Source organism: Sinohyriopsis cumingii, unplaced genomic scaffold (genome assembly GCF_028554795.1).
Source record: "Sinohyriopsis cumingii isolate HCF-2022 unplaced genomic scaffold, ASM2855479v2 utg002228l, whole genome shotgun sequence".
NCBI classification, from domain to species: Eukaryota; Metazoa; Mollusca; class Bivalvia; order Unionida; family Unionidae; genus Sinohyriopsis; species Sinohyriopsis cumingii.
The window spans coordinates 902,728-927,368 of record NW_028316164.1 but is presented as its reverse complement, the minus strand read 5'-3'; the positions used below and the strand labels follow the sequence as shown (position 1 = coordinate 927,368).

Here is a 24,641-nt window from a genome sequence, read left to right as displayed (position 1 = left end):
ACCCATTCGTAATGGAAATACACACACTATATAGGAGTTATATGTGCACTAAATAAGTGTGTGCATGTGTGTGTGTGTGTGTGTGTGTGTGTGATTTGGATTTTTAATGTAGCTTTAATAATTTTTCAGTTACATCACTATGATGTCTGCAGTGTGACAGTTTATAGTGATGTCTAGCGCTGGGGTATCATGTTGCAAACATGTAGCATGATGTCCCACCTAGCCACATTATCCTGACACCAGGCCGACTAGTCCTAACACTAACCTCGTAATGCTGAGCGCCAAGCGAGGCAGCTGTTAGTACCATTTTTCTAAGTCTCTGGTATGACTCAACCAGGAATCGAACCCATGACCTCCTGCATCCGAGGTGGACGCTCTAACCACTAGGCCACCGGAGCGGTCATAAGTATAGCCTGAACTGAATGTAAAGTCACATAGTCTCAACATGCAAGTACCAAATGTGTGATGACAACAAAGTGAAGCAACTTGTAAATGCAGAGAAAGAAAAAAGGTTGGAAATATTGATGGTGTATATTTTCTTTAGAAGTGAAAAACTCCTCCAACTTTTAGTGGTGATATCTTCCATGTAGCTTCTGGCTTTTGTGAGGTCTCTCATGTCAAGAGCATGCTTCTTGGCACAAGTAAAAGGAGAAACTGAGGTATTTTTAAACTTAACCACCAAGTCTTATACCTAAGGGGAGATCACTCTGCCTGACCACCACATAGGCCGGCAGACAAATATTAGCTCCCTTTAGCTAAAAGTAGTATCTGGGATGGCTGGATTTGCAAGGTAGTAGTAGTTATCCTAAAGCATTATGACTGGGTAACATATTTGAAGAAGAAAAGACAGATTTAGGCATCAAGTGGCCATAAAAGCCACTGATGTCTACCTTAGCAATTGATTTCTACCTAAGCCACAACTTTCACCAAAGAGATGATGATGGTACTCCAAATGTGAGGTCTGTTAGAAATAAACATAATACTCAACCAAGACCAAAGAAGGAATTATAGAAAACTACTTTAAATATACTGGTCCACTATTATGGAATATTATTCTCAGTGACATAAGTCAGGCTCTTGGCATTTCTTCTTTTCATAGTACATGTCTTAAATGGATGAAATTTTGAGACAAGTGACGAGTCCAACTAACATACCTCCTGCTCCTCTCTGCTTATACATGTCTTTCATAGATAATTTTTAAATACAATATATTTATATATTTTTATGTGCTCACCAATGCATGTGTTACCGGCTTGAAACTGTGCTTGATTTTCAGAATAACATAACTCTTTAATGTTCACCAATAATTTTGTCACACTGAACTGTATATATGGTACATAATAGAAGATATCAAGGTAAATCATTAATAATTCAATTGCTTTCTCTAAATAAGTCCTCAATATTATTATGTCTCCCCTTTCATATATATGTACATATTAAACAACTTCCCTGATCCAACTAATTACTTACTCAATGCTATTTGTATGTTTTAAAATCTAACCAGGAATTCTGAATACAAATAATGCACCATTGACATGGCTGTGGTATGGAAACTCTGCCCTTGCAATAAAATGTTATGGGCAGAAACGTGGAAAGGTCATTTCATTCCCACAATCATAAACCCCTGGATCCAATTTCCACACAAAATTGTACACGTTACATTCTTTTAAATTCTCATGAGATGGGACAGACAAAGAATATCAAGGGTCCCAGAGATTTTAGTTGCAGTGGGAGGAAAAAGATTTTAGTCACTATTGTAAAAGCAATGAGCAATATCAACTGTACTGTAAAGATCATTAGGAAAACGAGGCCTATGCTCTGGTTATTTAAGTTTGTATCCTCGAAGTTGTCCATTTAGCATTCATATTTCTACAAAGTTTTCTTTCCTGATGATTGGTGAACCAACCTGTAATGTTATGGTATTTGACAAGCTTGTGAATAATCTTCCTGAATTTCTTTAAGGTATAGTTTAAAAACTTTTACTTAATACTGTACTATTTATAAGTGTATAAAATTTCTCACTGCTAAATTATTATAATTTACACTATTAGACATACTAGGTGCTTGCAAAGACTGTTCCTGGAATTGTGTAGTATTGTTGCTCATGTTCTGATTCTGCTGATCTGGGATTAAAGGCTGACCAGTCTGATATCTTAGCAACTGGTTCTGTTGCTGCCACAGCCCTGGGAAGTCTGCTGTTGTTATGCATAAAAAGAAGCAGATAAAAGCCAAGTATATAAATAAATAATCGCAACTACAGCAAATGGATGCCCTTGTGTTCCACACTGTAAAATATGATTATACACATATAGGAATCCAAGAAAAATACTCTGACACTTGTTCATGAACAAGCTCCAAATTCTAATTCCTTACATCACCCTAAATAATCTTCAACAATTTTTACTGAATCGCCATGAATATATTGCTGCCAATACATAAACACTCTCACACAGGCAACATAGATAATACTATACAAAAGCTATTCCATAAACATTTAAAATGAGGTAGGAGTTGTGGGATATTTAACTACATGCAATTTTCAATTTATAAATGTGTTAAATTTGTCACTGCAAAATTATTGTAATTTACACTATTAAACATACTAGGTGCTTGCAAAGACTGTGCCTGGAATTGCATAGTATTGTTACTCGTGTTCTCATTCTGCTGATCTGAGACTAAAGGTTGACCTGTCTGGGTTTTGAGCAACTGGTTCTGTTGCTGCCGCAACCCTTGGGGAGTCAGCTGGCCCTGCTGTTGTTGAAACAGGCTTGTCTGAACTCCATGATACTGAGGGATGATGGTTGGTCCTGAAAGAAGCAAATTTTTAACATAGGCATATTTCATGCATAATAAGAAGCAGATGAAAGCCATGTTTCAATTCAGACACTTTTTCATAATGTAAAGTCACCTTTGTTTGCAGTGTACTAGTTATGGTAGATTTCGTGAATATCAATTGCTACAAACCAAACAAATAAAATACCCAACACACACTATCCAAAAATGACATTCCTTCAGAATCTATATGCATTTATAAAACCAGCAAAAATATTATAGAAACATGAATGTACAGATGACAGAATAAACCATGTACAGAGCGTGGACCTGTACTTGTCCAACCGAAGTGGAAGAAATACAGAAATGCACACGAATGTCTACATTACACAAAAGAAACCTCATAAAAGGGAACTGAGGCACCTTTATAGAAATGTACACAGTAGGTACGACAATATCCATTATGAGGCAATTCTTTAAGGGAAAAAGTCCCAGAGATCATCAGTACAAGTAAATAACATTACAGGTAGCACATGGACGATATGAGCGCCTTGACTAGAAACGTGCCGATGTGTACCCATTCGTAATGGAAATACACACAACTATATAGGAGTTATATATGCACTAAATAAGTGTGTGTGTGTGTGTTTGTGTGATTTGGATTTTTAATGTAGCTTTAAAAAATTTTCAGTCACATCACTACGATATCTGCAGTGTGACAGTTTATAGTGATGTCTAGCACTGGGACATCATGCCGCAGACATGTAGCATGATGTCCCACCCAGTCACATTATCCTGACACCAGGCCGACCAGTCCTAACACTAACCTCGTAATGCTGAGCGCCAAGCGAGGCAGCTGTTAGTACCATTTTTCTAAGTCTCTGGTATGACTCGATCAGGGATCGAACCCATGACCTCCCGCATCCGAAGCGAACGCTCTAACCACTAGGCCACCGGAGCGGTCATAAAATAAGCATAGCCTGAACTGAATGTAAAGTCACATAGTCTCAACATGCAAGCATCTAAATGTGCTACTATGACAAAGTGTAGCAACTTGTAAATGCAGAGAAAGAAAAAAAGTTGGAAATATTGATGGTGTATATTTTCATTAGAAGTGAAAAACTCCTCCAACTTTTAGTGGTGATATCTTCCATTTAGCTTCTGGCTTTTGTGAGGTCTCTCATGTCAATAGCGTGCTTCTTGGCACAGATAAAAGGAGAAACTGAAGTATTTTTAAACTTAACCACCAAGTCTTATACCTAAGGGGAGATCACTCTGCCTGACCACCACATAGGCCGGCAGACAAATATTAGCTCCCTTTAGCTAAAAGTAGTATCTGGGATGGCTGGATTTGCAAGGTAGTAGTAGTTATCCTAAAGTATTATGACTGGGTAACATATTTGAAGAAGAAAGGACAGATTTAGGCATCAAGTGGCCATAAAAGCCAATAATGTCTACCTTAGCAATTGATTTCTACCTAAGCCACAACTTTCACCAAAGAGATGATGATGGTGCTCCAAATGTGAGGTAAGTTAGAAGTAAAAATTATACTCAACCAAGACCAAAGAAGGAATTATTTAAAACTACTTTAAATATACTGGTCCACTATTATGGAATATTATTCTTAGTGACATAAGTCAGGCTCTTGGCATTTCTTCTTTTCATAGTACATGTCTTAAATGGATTAAATTTTGAGACAAGTGAACAGTCCAACTAACATACCTCCTGCTCTTCTCTGCTTATACATGTCTTTCATAGATAATTTTTAAATATATTTATATATTTTTATGTGCTCACCAATGCATGTGTTACCGGCTTGAAACTGTGCTTGATTTTCAGAATAACATAACTCTTTAATGTTCACCAATAATTTTGTCACACTGAACTGTATATATGGTACATAATAGAAGATATCAAGATAAATCATTAATAATTCAATTGCTTTCTCTAAATAAGTCCTCATTATTATTATGTCTCCCCTTTCATATATATGTACATATTAAACAACTTCCCTGATCCAACTAATTACTTACTCAATGCTATTTGTATGTTTTAAAATCTAACCAGGAATTCTGAATACAAATAATGTACCATTGACATGGCTGTGGTATGGAAACTCTACCCTTGCAATAAAATGTTATGGGCAGAAACGTGGAAAGATCATTTCATTCCCACAATCATAAACCCCTGGATCCAATTTCCACACAAAATTGTACACGTTACATTCTTTTAAATTCTCATGAGATGGGACAGACAAAGAATATCAAGGGTCCCAGAGATTTTAGTTGCGGTGGGAGGAAAAAGATTTTAGTCACTATTGTAAAAGCAATGAGCAATATCAACTACACTGTAAAGATCATTAGGAAAACGAGGCCTATGCTCTGGTTATTTAAGTTTGTATCCTCGAAGTTGTCCATTTAGCATTCATATTTCTACAAAGTTTTCTTTCCTGATGATTGGTGAACCAACCTGTAATGTTATGGTATTTGACAAGCTTGTGAATAATCTTCCTGAATTTCTTTAAGGTATAGTTTAAAAACTTTTACTTAATACTGTACTATTTATAAGTGTATAAAATTTGTCACTGCTAAATTATTATAATTTACACTATTAGACATACTAGGTGCTTGCAAAGACTGTTCCTGGAATTGTGTAGTATTGTTGCCCATGTTCTGATTCTGCTGATCTGGGATTAAAGGCTGACCAGTCTGATATCTTAGCAACTGGTTCTGTTGCTGCCACAGCCCTGGGAAGTCTGCTGTTGTTATGCATAAAAAGAAGCAGATAAAAGCCAAGTATATAAATAAATAATCGCAACTACAGCAAATGGATGCCCTTGTGTTCCACACTGTAAAATATGATTATACACATATAGGAATCCAAGAAAAATACTCTGACACTTGTTCATGAACAAGCTCCAAATTCTAATTCCTTACATCACCCTAAATAATCTTCAACAATTTTTACTGAATCGCCATGAATATATTGCTGCCAATACATAAACACTCTCACACAGGCAACATAGATAATACTATACAAAAGCTATTCCATAAACATTTAAAATGAGGTAGGAGTTGTGGGATATTTAACTACATGCAATTTTCAATTTATAAATGTGTTAAATTTGTCACTGCAAAATTATTGTAATTTACACTATTAAACATACTAGGTGCTTGCAAAGACTGTGCCTGGAATTGCATAGTATTGTTACTCGTGTTCTCATTCTGCTGATCTGAGACTAAAGGTTGACCTGTCTGGGTTTTGAGCAACTGGTTCTGTTGCTGCCGCAACCCTTGGGGAGTCAACTGGCCCTGCTGTTGTTGAAACAGGCTTGTCTGAACTCCATGATACTGAGGGATGATGGTTGGTCCTGAAAGAAGCAAATTTTTAACATAGGCATATTTCATGCATAATAAGAAGCAGATGAAAGCCATGTTTCAATTCAGACACTTTTTCATAATGTAAAGTCACCTTTGTTTGCAGTGTACTAGTTATGGTAGATTTCGTGAATATCAATTGCTACAAACCAAACAAATAAAATACCCAACACACACTATCCAAAAATGACATTCCTTCAGAATCTATATGCATTTATAAAACCAGCAAAAATATTATAGAAACATGAATGTACAGATGACAGAATAAACCATGTACAGAGCGTGGACCTGTACTTGTCCAACCGAAGTGGAAGAAATACAGAAATGCACACGAATGTCTACATTACACAAAAGAAACCTCATAAAAGGGAACTGAGGCACCTTTATAGAAATGTACACAGTAGGTACGACAATATCCATTATGAGGCAATTCTTTAAGGGAAAAAGTCCCAGAGATCATCAGTACAAGTAAATAACATTACAGGTAGCACATGGACGATATGAGCGCCTTGACTAGAAACGTGCCGATGTGTACCCATTCGTAATGGAAATACACACAACTATATAGGAGTTATATATGCACTAAATAAGTGTGTGTGTGTGTGTTTGTGTGATTTGGATTTTTAATGTAGCTTTAAAAAATTTTCAGTCACATCACTACGATATCTGCAGTGTGACAGTTTATAGTGATGTCTAGCACTGGGACATCATGCCGCAGACATGTAGCATGATGTCCCACCCAGTCACATTATCCTGACACCAGGCCGACCAGTCCTAACACTAACCTCGTAATGCTGAGCGCCAAGCGAGGCAGCTGTTAGTACCATTTTTCTAAGTCTCTGGTATGACTCGATCAGGGATCGAACCCATGACCTCCCGCATCCGAAGCGAACGCTCTAACCACTAGGCCACCGGAGCGGTCATAAAATAAGCATAGCCTGAACTGAATGTAAAGTCACATAGTCTCAACATGCAAGCATCTAAATGTGCTACTATGACAAAGTGTAGCAACTTGTAAATGCAGAGAAAGAAAAAAAGTTGGAAATATTGATGGTGTATATTTTCATTAGAAGTGAAAAACTCCTCCAACTTTTAGTGGTGATATCTTCCATTTAGCTTCTGGCTTTTGTGAGGTCTCTCATGTCAATAGCGTGCTTCTTGGCACAGATAAAAGGAGAAACTGAAGTATTTTTAAACTTAACCACCAAGTCTTATACCTAAGGGGAGATCACTCTGCCTGACCACCACATAGGCGGGCAGACAAATATTAGCTCCCTTTAGCTAAAAGTAGTATCTGGGATGGCTGGATTTGCAAGGTAGTAGTAGTTATCCTAAAGTATTATGACTGGGTAACATATTTGAAGAAGAAAGGACAGATTTAGGCATCAAGTGGCCATAAAAGCCAATAATGTCTACCTTAGCAATTGATTTCTACCTAAGCCACAACTTTCACCAAAGAGATGATGATGGTGCTCCAAATGTGAGGTAAGTTAGAAGTAAAAATTATACTCAACCAAGACCAAAGAAGGAATTATTTAAAACTACTTTAAATATACTAGTCCACTATTATGGAATATTATTCTTAGTGACATAAGTCAGGCTCTTGGCATTTCTTCTTTTCATAGTACATGTCTTAAATGGATTAAATTTTGAGACAAGTGAACAGTCCAACTAACATACCTCCTGCTCTTCTCTGCTTATACATGTCTTTCGTAGATAATTTTTAAATATATTTATATATTTTTATGTGCTCACCAATGCATGTGTTACAGGCTTGAAACTGTGCTTGATTTTCAGAATAACATAACTCTTTAATGTTCACCAATAATTTTGTCACACTGAACTGTATATATGGTACATAATAGAAGATATCAAGATAAATCATTAATAATTCAATTGCTTTCTCTAAATAAGTCCTCATTATTATTATGTCTCCCCTTTCATATATATGTACATATTAAACAACTTCCCTGATCCAACTAATTACTTACTCAATGCTATTTGTATGTTTTAAAATCTAACCAGGAATTCTGAATACAAATAATGTACCATTGACATGGCTGTGGTATGGAAACTCTACCCTTGCAATAAAATGTTATGGGCAGAAACGTGGAAAGATCATTTCATTCCCACAATCATAAACCCCTGGATCCAATTTCCACACAAAATTGTACACGTTACATTCTTTTAAATTCTCATGAGATGGGACAGACAAAGAATATCAAGGGTCCCAGAGATTTTAGTTGCGGTGGGAGGAAAAAGATTTTAGTCACTATTGTAAAAGCAATGAGCAATATCAACTACACTGTAAAGATCATTAGGAAAACGAGGCCTATGCTCTGGTTATTTAAGTATGCATCCTCGCAGCTGTCCATTTAGCATTCATATTTCTACAAAGTTTTCTTTCCTGATGATTGGTGAACTAACCTGTAGTGTTATGGTATTTGACAAGCTTGTGAATAATCTTCCTGAATTTCTTTAAGGTATAGTTTAAAAACTTTTACCTAATACTGTACTATTGATAAGTGTGTAAAATTTGTCACTGCTAAATTATTATAATTTACACTATTAGACATACTAGGTGCTTGCAAAGACTGTGCCTGGAATTACGTAGTATTGTTGCTCATGTTCTGATTCTGCTGATCTGGGATTAAAGGCTGACCAGTCTGATATTTTAGCAACTGGTTATGTTGCTGCCACAACCCTGGGAAGTCTGCTGTTGTTATGCATAAAAAGAAGCAGATAAAAGCCAAGTATATAAATAAATAATCGCAACTACAGCAAATGGATGCCCTTGTGTTCCACACTGTAAAATATGATTATACACATATAGGAATCCAAGAAAAATACTCTGACACTTGTTCATGAACAAGCTCCAAATTCTAATTCCTTACATCACCCTAAATAATCTTCAACAATTTTTACTGAATCGCCATGAATATATTGCTGCCAATACATAAACACTCTCACACAGGCAACATAGATAATACTATACAAAAGCTATTCCATAAACATTTAAAATGAGGTAGGAGTTGTGGGATATTTAACTACATGCAATTTTCAATTTATAAATGTGTTAAATTTGTCACTGCAAAATTATTGTAATTTACACTATTAAACATACTAGGTGCTTGCAAAGACTGTGCCTGGAATTGCATAGTATTGTTACTCGTGTTCTCATTCTGCTGATCTGAGACTAAAGGTTGACCTGTCTGGGTTTTGAGCAACTGGTTCTGTTGCTGCCGCAACCCTTGGGGAGTCAACTGGCCCTGCTGTTGTTGAAACAGGCTTGTCTGAACTCCATGATACTGAGGGATGATGGTTGGTCCTGAAAGAAGCAAATTTTTAACATAGGCATATTTCATGCATAATAAGAAGCAGATGAAAGCCATGTTTCAATTCAGACACTTTTTCATAATGTAAAGTCACCTTTGTTTGCAGTGTACTAGTTATGGTAGATTTCGTGAATATCAATTGCTACAAACCAAACAAATAAAATACCCAACACACACTATCCAAAAATGACATTCCTTCAGAATCTATATGCATTTATAAAACCAGCAAAAATATTATAGAAACATGAATGTACAGATGACAGAATAAACCATGTACAGAGCGTGGACCTGTACTTGTCCAACCGAAGTGGAAGAAATACAGAAATGCACACGAATGTCTACATTACACAAAAGAAACCTCATAAAAGGGAACTGAGGCACCTTTATAGAAATGTACACAGTAGGTACGACAATATCCATTATGAGGCAATTCTTTAAGGGAAAAAGTCCCAGAGATCATCAGTACAAGTAAATAACATTACAGGTAGCACATGGACGATATGAGCGCCTTGACTAGAAACGTGCCGATGTGTACCTATTCGTAATGGAAATACACACAACTATATAGGAGTTATATATGCACTAAATAAGTGTGTGTGTGTGTTTGTGTGATTTGGATTTTTAATGTAGCTTTAAAAAATTTTCAGTCACATCACTACGATATCTGCAGTGTGACAGTTTATAGTGATGTCTAGCACTGGGACATCATGCCGCAGACATGTAGCATGATGTCCCACCCAGTCACATTATCCTGACACCAGGCCGACCAGTCCTAACACTAACCTCGTAATGCTGAGCGCCAAGCGAGGCAGCTGTTAGTACCATTTTTCTAAGTCTCTGGTATGACTCGACCAGGGATCGAACCCATGACCTCCCGCATCCGAAGCGAACGCTCTAACCACTAGGCCACCGGAGCGGTCATAAAATAAGCATAGCCTGAACTGAATGTAAAGTCACATAGTCTCAACATGCAAGCATCTAAATGTGCTACTATGACAAAGTGTAGCAACTTGTAAATGCAGAGAAAGAAAAAAAGTTGGAAATATTGATGGTGTATATTTTCATTAGAAGTGAAAAACTCCTCCAACTTTTAGTGGTGATATCTTCCATTTAGCTTCTGGCTTTTGTGAGGTCTCTCATGTCAATAGCGTGCTTCTTGGCACAAATAAAAGGAGAAACTGAGGTATTTTTAAACTTAACCACCAAGTCTTATACCTAAGGGGAGATCACTCTGCCTGACCACCACATAGGCGGGCAGACAAATATTAGCTCCCTTTAGCTAAAAGTAGTATCTGGGATGGCTGGATTTGCAAGGTAGTAGTAGTTATCCTAAAGTATTATGACTGGGTAACATATTTGAAGAAGAAAGGACAGATTTAGGCATCAAGTGGCCATAAAAGCCAATAATGTCTACCTTAGCAATTGATTTCTACCTAAGCCACAACTTTCACCAAAGAGATGATGATGGTGCTCCAAATGTGAGGCAAGTTAGAAGTAAAAATTATACTCAACCAAGACCAAAGAAGGAATTATTTAAAACTACTTTAAATATACTGGTCCACTATTATGGAATATTATTCTCAGTGACATAAGTCAGGCTCTTGGCATTTCTTCTTTTCATAGTACATGTCTTAAATGGATTAAATTTTGAGACAAGTGAACAGTCCAACTAACATACCTCCTGCTCTTCTCTGCTTATACATGTCTTTCATAGATAATTTTTAAATATATTTATATATTTTTATGTGCTCACCAATGCATGTGTTACAGGCTTGAAACTGTGCTTGATTTTCAGAATAACATAACTCTTTAATGTTCACCAATAATTTTGTCACACTGAACTGTATATATGGTACATAATAGAAGATATCAAGATAAATCATTAATAATTCAATTGCTTTCTCTAAATAAGTCCTCATTATTATTATGTCTCCCCTTTCATATATATGTACATATTAAACAACTTCCCTGATCCAACTAATTACTTACTCAATGCTATTTGTATGTTTTAAAATCTAACCAGGAATTCTGAATACAAATAATGTACCATTGACATGGCTGTGGTATGGAAACTCTACCCTTGCAATAAAATGTTATGGGCAGAAACGTGGAAAGATCATTTCATTCCCAAAATCATAAACCCCTGGATCCAATTTCCACACAAAATTGTACACGTTACATTCTTTTAAATTCTCATGAGATGGGACAAAGAATATCAAGGGTCCCAGAGATTTTAGTTGCAGTGGGAGGAAAACGATTTTAGTCACTATTGTAAAAGCAATGAGCAATATCAACTACACTGTAAAGATCATTAGGAAAACGAGGCCTATGCTCTGGTTATTTAAGTATGCATCCTCGCAGTTGTCCATTTAGCATTCATATTTCTACAAAGTTTTCTTTCCAGATGATTGGTGAACTAACCTGTAGTGTTATGGTATTTGACAAGCTTGTGAATAATCTTCCTGAATTTCTTTAAGGTATAGTTTAAAAACTTTTACCTAATACTGTACTATTTATAAGTGTGTAAAATTTGTCACTGCTAAATTATTATAATTTACACTATTAGACATACTAGGTGCTTGCAAAGACTGTGCCTGGAATTACGTAGTATTGTTGCTCATGTTCTGATTCTGCTGCTCTGGGATTAAAGGCTGACCAGTCTGATATTTTAGCAACTGGTTATGTTGCTGCCACAACCCTGGGAAGTCTGCTGTTGTTATGCATAAAAAGAAGCAGATAAAAGCCAAGTATATAAATAAATAATCGCAACTACAGCAAATGGATGCCCTTGTGTTCCACACTGTAAAATATGATTATACACATATAGGAATCCAAGAAAAATACTCTGACACTTGTTCATGAACAAGCTCCAAATTCTAATTCCTTACATCACCCTAAATAATCTTCAACAATTTTTACTGAATCGCCATGAATATATTGCTGCCAATACATAAACACTCTCACACAGGCAACATAGATAATACTATACAAAAGCTATTCCATAAACATTTAAAATGAGGTAGGAGTTGTGGGATATTTAACTACATGCAATTTTCAATTTATAAATGTGTTAAATTTGTCACTGCAAAATTATTGTAATTTACACTATTAAACATACTAGGTGCTTGCAAAGACTGTGTCTGGAATTGCATAGTATTGTTACTCGTGTTCTCATTCTGCTGATCTGAGACTAAAGGTTGACCTGTCTGGGTTTTGAGCAACTGGTTCTGTTGCTGCCGCAACCCTTGGGGAGTCAACTGGCCCTGCTGTTGTTGAAACAGGCTTGTCTGAACTCCATGATACTGAGGGATGATGGTTGGTCCTGAAAGAAGCAAATTTTTAACATGCATAATAAGAAGCAGATGAAAGCCATGTTCCAATTCAGACACTTTTTCATAATGTAAAGTCACCTTTGTTTGCAGTGTACTAGTTATGGTAGATTTCGTGAATATCAATTGCTGCAAACCAAACAAATAAAATACCCAACATACAATATCCAAAAATGACGTTCCTTCAGAATCTATATGCACTTATAAAACCAGCAAAAATATTAAAGACTCTGCAAAACATTGAAAATGATGCCAACAAAACTAAATGACTTCACAGTACATATATACCTCTAGAGCACTCCTCCAGTCTATGCAACTGAAATTCCAACCATTCTAATTAGAATATCCACATGGTTGATACAATTTCTTTTCCTGCTCTATATTTTCTTATGAAAACTATATTTTGTCCATGTCATTTTATACATCACTACATAAAAAAGTATAATAGTATACAAATAAATAAATGCAACTAATTAACAAGCCAATACAGCAAAGGGATGCAACTCCATCTGGTAGCTGCCCATGATGTATGTCACCCATATATATATATATATATATATATATATATATATATATATATATATATATATATATATATATATATAAATAAAAGTTTCAACTATGTGTATTTCCTCTGTATTATGTTTTATACTGATATGCATTCTTCATTGAAAATCACTGAAAGTGGCCTACAATGACATCTTTGATATCTATTACTAATTCTTCATTGCTTTCTATGTTATTTGACTTCCTACAAGTATAAGCTTATATCTGTCTGAGCGTTTACATCCTGATATCCTCTACCTCCTATTTCATTCATTAATTCAGTTTCTGTCTCATGGGTTTTACTGCCCTTCCCACTATACACACATATACCTACCTATAAAAACACATTCTGCAGTGTCTACTGTAGTTTAGCCTAAGTTGCATTAAGTGGATGACCACTATTACATTATCATATTACTGTGACTTTCCAGTGGCAAATATAATTTAATATGTCCACTACATGCAATGACATCAACAATAATGACCACCACAATTCTGAGGTCCAATATGGACACAACAAGTTAAATAAGCACTTAAGAGGCATTGCTGTTCCAATATCCACAATGTATACATAATCTGTAGGTTGGGTTTACTAATTACTGTATAGAGTTTACTCTGTTTATTCACTGCAATAAGTGAAATAAAATAGTTAAAACATCCTCTCTCCTTCCTCGTTACAAAATGAAGTCAATGTCATGGGTAACATTACATTGCTATGTGCACTTTTCATTGCTGTAATCTTCAGGGTTGGAGCAATTACTGAAATAACTTTTCCAGATACAAATATAAAAAAATATATAAAAATTTACAATACCTTCCACTTCAATTGATGACACAGTTGCAACATCTGAAATAAAAAATTATATCTGTGTTGTTTTGGTTATTTATGTATGTTTTCTTAGTACATGTTGGCTGGTTGGAAACTGAGTTATTATGAAATACACATATTTTAAGACTAACTGATGTTTATAGTATTCCCTATATAGAGGACAACACTGCAGGCACCTGTAATGGTGATCAGTAGATATTTTAGAGTCCCAAGCTGTAATATGTCCATATGCTTTTTGAATTTTGCTCCACACTGTACATGCAAACCATGAAAAAACAAATATAGTACAATATCTTCTTCTTGTATATAATTTATTCAATATAAATTTCTTTCAGCTTATTACAATGTACTTTTCTTAGTGATTTTTTTCTTGTTTAATGCCAAACTCACATCCATGAATTTTCTGTATGTCGGTTATTCTTCTTGTTTAATTCCAAGCTCACGCCCATGAATTCTCTGCACATATGTCTGCTTTTCTTTCTCAATATATAAATACTAGGTTGTTGGATGCAATATGTTCTTACATGTATGAAAGATAGAAAGATGGAGAAATTGAGAGAATTACCACTATTTAATGAACCACCATCCATGGGACCATCACTGTAACTGCGTTTTCTGATTTGTCTTGATATGCATTTTTCCTCATTTTTTAAGTGGTCCAGGATGTTGATATACCGACTTGCTTTCAGTGCCTCCTCCAGGTACTTGTATTCCCCTACTTTCAACACTCCTCTCTCCTCCATTAGAACAAACACATCTGTCGGATTTTGCTGTACTCTCAACAACCTTCCCAAAGGAAGAACATCAGACACCAAGCAACGGATGAAATTTTTGTATGTTGGATTGTTGGGATCCATCATATCACTCAAGTCTGTCAGAAGACATTTGTGTAGTCTTTCAACCTCCTTTGAGACCGATGTCATTTTTTACAAAAGGTGATACAACTTTTGTTTAAAGTAGTAAGTAAGTTTCAAGGTACATAAAAAACATGTAGCGAGACAAGATAGCAACTTAAATCTCCAACACACATAAACAATTTCCTTTCCATTCAGAAATGTTTCTGTCCTGTTGACTGGAATTCTGATAACTGACTGAATCTTCCAATATAATATCTTTGGAAGGTCCTTATATGTTATTTTTTTATTCCCTGATTAGACCATTCTTCATAGGTGGGTATGGTGAACCGCTCTGGACACTCTGGATTGTTCATATATGATGCATTTCTCAAGTACTGCAAATGAAGAATAAATGTAGTGACAGTTACGTTCCTTAAAAGGAAGTATATTACATTGATGAGTTAATTATAAATTCACATTTTAGTGGGATATACAGATTTGTGCATTTTGTGGCAATATAAACCAGGAATTTAATTCCAATTAGCAACAATCCTTCTGTCAGGATAGAACGACTCACAGTCAGTGTGATTTTCTTTTAAAACCCAACTAGTACTGAACCTTGTATCATGATAGAAGAATCCATCCATTAGAGTGGTACCCAAATTTCCCATTTAACACCCAACAAGGGTCCAATAAGCATTGATAATTCTGTTGTGGAAAGTATGATCCAAGAAGTGTGGTATTCACTGATTTCCCATTAAATCTCAACATGCACTGATCCTTCTGTTGTGATATAAGCACCCAACTTCAGTGAGATACCCAGATTTCGCATTAAAATCCAAAGAGCACTACCTTTCAAAATGTCATATTGTCTTCCTTGAATACAACCAGCATGAAATGAAATGAATCCACTATATTAATGCAAGACTTCAGCTGCATTTTCATAAAAAGGTCCACAATTATAACTTATACTGGTAGTTTGAAAGTGTTTTTCATAACACTTTTGCCATTCAGATTTATCCCAAGTGTCAGAGTAAGCTGTTTAATTTCTGCAAACATGAAACTCCATATTTTGCTTATTATCATATTTTTAAATAGCAATTTACAGATAAATAATTGTTCTTGAATATGGCAGAACCTTCCTAGCATAATATAGTCATGGTTGTTGCTATCTTCATATAATGTGCATTTTTATACTCTCCTTACGAGGGCCTCAAGCATTATTATTATTATTATTATTATTCAATGAATATACCACATATTGTTAATATTTGCATTACTGTACCTTTGCATACAGCAAGTGCAAGATAGTATAGTATAGTATGTACGCCGTATCAATGACATACCACGAGATGTATAAATTTTTCATTGAAAGGAAACGAGTGGTATATTATTGATATAGTGTACATACTATACATATATTTTATTTATACCACATCAAAGTTTTCATTTTATATGGGAGATAAAACTGACAGCCACAAACAGTGCACTTTAGGGGAGTGAACTCTTCACAACCCCTTACATATATGTACGCTCAAAAAAGAAGTTCTGTAGTGATTCATTATTTCCTGTACACTTCATTCATATTAATTCCTATATGTTTCCTTTAGCAATAATAAATGAAATGAAAACACAAGGCTGATAGTTAACATTCAAAATATTTTTAATAATGTGCATGCAAACATTGAATTTGCAGCGTTCGTTGTCATGAACAGTACCAGGATGGCCATTTGCATCTATAGCAACAGTACGGTTCGAGCCAGAAACATAAAAATAATGAAGGAACAATAGGTAATTAAGCAATTTAACCTTAACCACATTTCATTGATATCGTCTATGTCCATATTATGCTATTCCTATTGACTGTCAGTGTCACTTTCAATAATTCTCCTACGTTTCTGCTGTGTGGGCCCTGTTTGCCTGTTGAAAGAAGTTGACCCAGTTAGGGATCTCGATCACGTTTTCTGTTAGGTTGACAACAAACATATTTTGTATGGTGATGTTTGATCCGTAGAATGGGTTGCAGATAATCTGATTCTGCTGAATATTACACATTTGGGAATTTGATATACTACAGTCTGTTTCTGTGCAGTTGGAAATTTCTTTGTTGTGGGGTGGGGGTTGACAGCATCATTACTTGGGTGGCCGGTGTTGCTCATTGTAAACAGGGGACATAATTCAAAAAAGTTTCATTAATTAACGAATGTCGTATAAAGTTTTGGAATTTAGACATTTTGGATAAACATTATTAAGAATACAAATGGTTTCCTTTAGCAGATGTTCCATCTCAGAATCAGCGACAAAAATAGGTTGAAAGGAGAAATCTTGCAAAGTATGGGAACCCTTGCTAAAATGTGTGGCATCATGAGATTTGATGTTGCACAATTAGTATCACTAACACTATATAATATGAATAAAGTGATACTAATTGTGCAACATCAAATGTTATTTATTTGATCACATGCAAAAACTGTGGCATCAAATATACTGGAAAACCAGTCAACAAATACCTAAATATGTAAACCTACATAGATCAGACATAAAAATTATATTGATCAATCATTTTCATCTCATGGTGTTAATGGGAAATTCCAAAACTATACGATATTCATTAATGAAACATTTTTTTTATTTATGTCCCCTGTTTACAATTAGTTAGGAATATTTTTTATTATTCTAATTTACAGAATAACTTAATTGGTAAAATTATAAATTACTATAAAAAAAAGTTTACTAATTCTTTAAAAATGAAAGGGTATTTTAAAATTAATTCTCAATATATTATGGCTAATTATTTATAAAATGCTTATTTATTATGATTATCAGTATTATGCAGACCATACACTTTTATTATATAATTTGAGTTCTGATGAAATATTGTACATTCGTCAATAAAATTTCAAGGTATAATATATATTATATAGTTATCAAAAGAGATAAATGTATCTTTCAGATCCACTTTTATGTATTAAAATATCATTTATCTGTACTCTGCATGCATATTTCCATGTCAATTATTCGTTACAAAATAAAAGAATTAGGTTAAAAATGTAAGCTACGACATCATCTTGTTTACATCATACTGTTTATTTCATTGATCACTTAGAAACAGAATATATTTAATGACATAAACAATGATATTGAATTCAGTTTAAATTCAGTCTGATTAAGCAATAAAGCAAAACCAGTCACACATTCTACTGTTGATGTTTATTTTATATAAAATCAATAATTGTTAAAGTAACTGTTCTTCTAAAAATGAAGCCTACTTCAATGGAATGAGAACATGTTATAATCAAGTTCACTTAATGTACTTAATTCATTGTACATAGTAGTGTTGTTCCTATTAATGATTATAATCAATCATCAGTTGGTTGAGCAAACCAATAAAATTCTCAGTTGTGAAACTCCATAATCAATTATGTGAAAAGGGAGACAACTTCTTTTAAGTGGTATGCAAAACACAAAGGTTAGTAAAACTCCTGTGTGACTGGTAAGCTAAGTGAGGCTTCCAATCCACTAAAGTTGATATGAATTATTTATTCCCTTCACAACTTAGAAAAGTAAAACCATATACCATATTCGTTCAGTGCAAACTTTCATGTGTGCGCGTGTGTGTGTGTGTGTGTGTGCGTGCGTGTGTGATTTGAGGTTTTTAATGTACCTTTAATAATTTTTCAGTCTTATTGCTATGATGTCTGCAGTGTGGCAGTTTATAGTGATGTGTAGCACTGGGGCATCATGCTGCGGACATATAGCATGATGTCCCACCCAGTGACATTATCCTGATACCAGGCCGACCAGTCCTAACACTAATCTCTTAATGCTGAGCACCAAGCAAGGCAGCTACTAATATCATTTTTATACTGTACATCTTTGGTATGACTCTGCCGGGGTTCAAACCTGCAACCTCCTGCATCCAAGGCAGACACTCGACCACTTAGGCCACAAAAGCAGTCTGCAAACTTTCAAAATTAATAATATATAGTCATGATTACATGATGTTGAGTTAATAAATTTAAACACATTTTGATGATTTGTTTTAGTTTAAACGTAAAATCCTTTGTAGTATTTTTGTAAATAACAACAAACAAGAAAACAATGTCCTCCTATACTTTAAATTACTGACACATCACATATGAATGAAAGGGATTTGGAGGACTGCAACTTACAGTATTTCAGCTACATAAGACTGATCAGCCATAAAAAGTTGCTTTCATTTAACAAAGTTTAAAAACAAAAATAACACAACACAATAAAAAAAAATGTAATATATTTATCAGGTTAAAGTATACATGTCATAAAAAGAGACTACTCGGTTACAATTAACATTTTGATTTCTTGAGCAAAAATATAACTGTAAAACAAATAAAAATTAAATTTGCTCCTGGTAACCATTTATAACCCATTATCAGTTGGTTAAGTGGAACTGATTATCAGTTGTAAAATTCTAACCAATTCCCATGACTTGAACATAGTAAATTTCACCTCCATAATAATTACTGAAGCTTGTCAGAAAATGAAAACAAACTATTGACAAATTATTTCCAGTAATAACACTGATCCTTGCAGCTGGTGATTTTCAATTTCTATCCTGGTAAATGTCAGCTGTTATTCACACAGTCTGTTATTGTCACATGGACATTAATATTTTTAGCTTCACTACTCTTCCATATCTGGTGATGTACACATTTGGAATATCATTTTGTTTACTTGCTAATTAGCCAGATAGTTTACATGAGTACAATCCTGGCCTTCAATCAATATTTGAATCTCAGAATCTTGGCTTTGAATAGGTTTGTTTGTTTTCAATAAATGATTCAATTACATATATATTTATTACCATCTGGCGTTTGTACTGAATAAGACCTATCACTATGTTTATCTGTGACAACAGCTTCTATCCATCTTTTCTTTGGCTGTTGTACTCTAGCTGAATCACCTATATTTAGAGGCTCTTGGTGCTTTGCCTGTCTACCATAATACTATTATTGCCTTTGTTTGTTAAGCCAAACTTTTCCTTAGGTTGAAGGAAGAAGGTTTTCCTTTGTTGTTATCAGTACTGTATATAATAGCCTACCAATAAATAATTGTGCTGGTGAGTATCCAATGTTCAAAGGGGTTGTCCTATTCTCCATAAAAACCTATCAAGGGATCACTTCTGTCAACTTTGGCCTTAGTGATAATTCTTTAAGACACCTGAACATACTTTTTTGCAAGGCTGTTTGACTGGTGCTAATGAGGACTGAATGTCACAGGGAACAAAATCCCAATCCTTTGCAATGCATACTCTTGAGGGATGTAACAAAGAACACTGTCTGAAATTTTCTTCTCACAAAATCCTCTTTGTGCAATTTACAACTTTAGTATTCTTGAGATCCAAGAGATCTTTGTAATTATTCTACTACAAAAAGGTAATTTTGTAATCCCAATTTAACAAGTCAGTAGCTTTAACTAGCCAAGAATAATCAGGGAATTCATGGGAACCAATGGTTTCTTTTAATTTGAGTTAATGTGTTTCAGACAAATGGGGCAATTTAGCACCTTGTTCATTATGTCTGCAGAGATTCCTGACAAGAACATAACATCACACGCTCTCTTCAGGCATTTTTCAATAGCTATGTGACCTGCATGTACTATTTCCAGCAACCCTGGCCTTTAGGCTAGGGGTATTGCAATCTTATGACCTTTCATTATGATGCCACCCACAACAAGTAACTTAACGTTCGAGTTCCAAAGGGATTATTTGGCTTTCATTCATTTTTCAACTTGGGCCAACCTTGAAGTATTATCTTCTTAAGTGTGCTCAATAGTTTATCTTGATCAGAGAAATTATTTCCTGCATTTTTGTGTCACTTACAGGCAAATCTGACATTACAATATGGACCTGTAAGTCTATTCCATTCAACAATTCTGCATATGTGTCATTTAAAAACTTTCTACTTAATATATCAACAAAAGGTACTTCCTGTCATGGCATTGCTAAATTTCAAGGTCATATCTTTTGTAGTCTTAACATTATGCACCGTAGATGTGCATAGGCTGCACAGAGAGGTATCTTAAAAACTGGCACAAGTGGCAGGTGATCAGTTTGCACATGTGCTTTGTGGCTATATAAAAATTTATTTCCAAGTGACCATGTCAGATATTTGGATGTGAATGATATGGGTTTATCATTCTGCATAATGGATGCACCTAATCCAAGTTTGCTCGTGCTGCAACTTGGACAGTCAATGGCTTCCTGGGATCCAAGTATGCCCATATTTGACCTGGCTGTGTAAAAATCTCCTGGACGTTCATGCATTCATCATATTAGGGCTTTTCCCAGTAAATTCAACATTTTTCTAAAGCAACTGTCTCATGGGACATATTACCTTTGCCAGACTGGAGCAAACCTAGATAAACATGTTATCATGCTGAATATGGTCTGTAACTCTGCTTTGTTTACAGGGCATGGTATATCCTTGACAGCTGTGACCTTGTCTTTGTCAGCTTTGAGACCTATGGCAGTCAGCAGGTGTTCAAAGTATACACTGTATATATATATCTTGACTATTACTTCCAATTTCTCATTGTTGAACTGAATGACCTTTGGAAGTGACCTCTGTAAGACAGCCATTAGCTTTCTATTATGTTCTACCCTTGCTTTCCCCAAAAAAGGAATGTCATGGACTATGGTAACTACCACACTAAGGCCTTCATATCATTCATCTAATTTGCATATGAACTCATCTCTGTTTAGGAGGAGAAGCAACAAGATAAATCTTAAGATGGCTACCATGGTGGCCATATTAGCACCAATGAACTAGACCTCATTAAATTTGTTTTCTAGTGAAAACCCAATGCTGATATCACTTTCCATCAAAGAGGTATATCAATAAAACTTACAAGATATCAGCTGAGATAGCCATACAGAACATCAGACAAAATGTTTAAGAACATCTAGACACCATAAGAAGTCTTCCTGAGGCAAACAAATGCTCACAGCTTTCCATTCTGGAGGAGAAGCCAAAAGATTTTTGAGATGGCTGTTAAGGTGACCTTAATAGATATCAGATCAACACCATTTTCATTTAGGACCAACTAGATTATAATAAAACGTATTTCAGTAAAAACACCATGATTACATGTTCAACTATTCAGGTGATGTAGCAATAACAAGATCTTCAAGATGGCCACTGTGGCAGTTAGACATCATAAAAAGTTTTTAGTGAAACTCAATGATTATATGAGCATACACTTACAAGGAGCAGCAATCCAATGAATTTCAAGATAGCTACTGTTGTGGCCATATTGGACCAGTGGATATTAAAAAGGAATGGTGATCGAAGCAACATTTTTGTTTATGGCAAACTAGGAACACTGTATAATGTAATAATAGGCAATCACATCACACAGGAAGTATTCTCCACTCACTGCATGAAATAATGCTGCAAATATACTATTATTATTTAATCTCCATGTTTCACAGCAGCTTAAGTAATATTGACAGCTGTTCTATCTTTATTTTACTGATACAATATTTTCTATCAGTCTCACCAAGTACACACAAAATCTTCTCATTAATTATTCATGTCAAAACAAGATTAGCCATAGGAATATCTATCAGATAATATGCCAGGTATAGATAAACATAAATAAAGAAATAAAACAAAAAATAAAATTGCTTTCCCAAATAAGCCTGAATGATTGTGCTTCCAACTTTTGTGAATTTCAAGCTGGGGAAATTGATCTTTTTATGTTGTCATTTTTGTCCCATAGATGTAAATTCCTCAAACAACAATTGAGAAATGGTATGGTTCACAGTTGCAATTTAATGTTATTTTTTTTTAAAATGGCTTATGCCCAAAATAGTTAGAGTCTGATACTTGTTTCTTAATGTGGCAGAAAGAAAAATTTAAATCATCTTTGGGTCACTGAACATCAGTGAGATACAAACTTCTAAGCCAAACTCCTTGCCATAAACCCTTTTGATCTTAATCTCACGTAAGGATTTGCATCTGACACTAACTGCCTTTAATCCTCAATTAGACAAGTGAATCAAGTTTGAGAAACAACTAAAACAACCAATTAAAGCAATGAAGCATCTTGAAAATGACGTAACATTTACAAAGTTGCTGATTTTACAGACCACTCCAGTGGCCACGTGGTTACAGCGTCCGCCTCAGATGCGGGATGTCGTGGGTTTGATCCCCAGCCGAGTCATACCAAAGACTTTCAAAAATGGAACTAACAGCTGATTCGCTTGGTGCTCAGCATTAAGAGGTTAGTGTTAGGACTGGTCAGCCTGGTGTCAGGATAATGTGACTGGGTGAGACATCATGCTACATGTCTGCAGCATGATGTCCCAGTGCTAGACATCACTATAAACTGTCACACTGCAGACATTGTAGCGATATGACTAAAAAATTGTTAAAGCTACGTTAAAAATCCATATCACACACACACACGCTGATTTTACAATTCAAGAATGTGGAGGGACACAGTGAAAGGAGCAGAGGTGTGCAGTGGGGGCAGACCAGTTTAGGGGCAGGATGGGTTGCTTTCTAATTTAGTTCATCAAGAATCGAGGTTGAAAAAATATCATTTTTTTTAAATTTGTAAAACTCAGATCTTTTCATTTAAATAAAATGTTTAAAATTTAAATCAGATTTTTTTTATTTTAATGAAACTTATCAGGCCACAGTATATGATCATATAGTGAATATAAGAACAGATTTTAGGTTTTCAATTTATTTACAAAATATATGGATAGTTATGATGTTGTATTTTAAATAAATTAAACTGACTGAAAAGCCTCATGTTTTCCTGATAATACAGAAGTAACATAAATCGCTGGTTTCTCAGTGCTCAAAGTTACGCACATCTGATTGTACTTAATACTGCAGTGCTCAAAGTTACACACATCTGATTGTACTTAATACTGCAGTGCTCAAAGTTACACACATCTGAGTGTACTTAATACTGCAGTGCTCAAAGTTACACATCTGACAATTTCGATGAGTTGAGCAGATCCTGACATGTGTTTATTTAAAATTAGACTTAATATAATATCCAAACATAATTACTATTAGTTCAGCAGATTCAATGTGTGTTTTTTCATTTACATTGTGTATGCATGACATTTTAATGATATTTACAAGTGATTTAGGTCACAAAATCTGTCCAATTTATCAGTATATGTATATATATAAAAAAATTAAAACTATTCTGATGATCTTTTTAAAATAATTTCTTTTGGACTGATTTAAATCATCTGATGTGAATCAAACAACCCTGTCTAGAAGACATATATACATATGTATATATATACTGCAACTTTTATCAACAGAATAAAACTGGTATTGGTATAATACAGCCATCAAAATGTCAAATCATTCCATATTTTGGATTCCATCCCCAAACCCACCCAAAATGATTAAATGATTTTATAGTTTTTTTTAAACTTGGTCTAATAGTATACCTAAAATAGTGTATAGACATATGACCTTTTTGGGCTTTTGACCCAATCTACTATTAATATATCAACTTGTAACAAAGTCCAATCATACCAGGTATAATGTGTATACAATTATTAGCTAATAGCTTTTAAAATAATTGAATAAATTAATTTATAT

The 24,641-nt window shown here is 34.8% G+C and overlaps 1 protein-coding gene across 1 annotated transcript in view; it reads right to left on the bottom strand.

Annotated features, from left to right (window-relative positions):
- Positions 1-24,641, bottom strand: part of LOC149770907 (uncharacterized) — a 99,640-nt gene that overhangs the window by 62,217 nt on the left and 12,782 nt on the right. The window contains exons 3-8 of the mRNA XM_089949005.1: positions 14,754-15,419; positions 14,174-14,206; positions 12,648-12,806; positions 9,319-9,477; positions 5,984-6,142; positions 2,649-2,807 (exon numbers count right to left, since the gene is read on the bottom strand). Of these exons, the coding sequence (XP_089805131.1) occupies positions 2,649-2,807; positions 5,984-6,142; positions 9,319-9,477; positions 12,648-12,806; positions 14,174-14,206; positions 14,754-15,111 (1,027 nt within the window). The 5' untranslated portion in view covers positions 15,112-15,419. The remainder of the gene's footprint in view (positions 1-2,648; positions 2,808-5,983; positions 6,143-9,318; positions 9,478-12,647; positions 12,807-14,173; positions 14,207-14,753; positions 15,420-24,641) is intronic.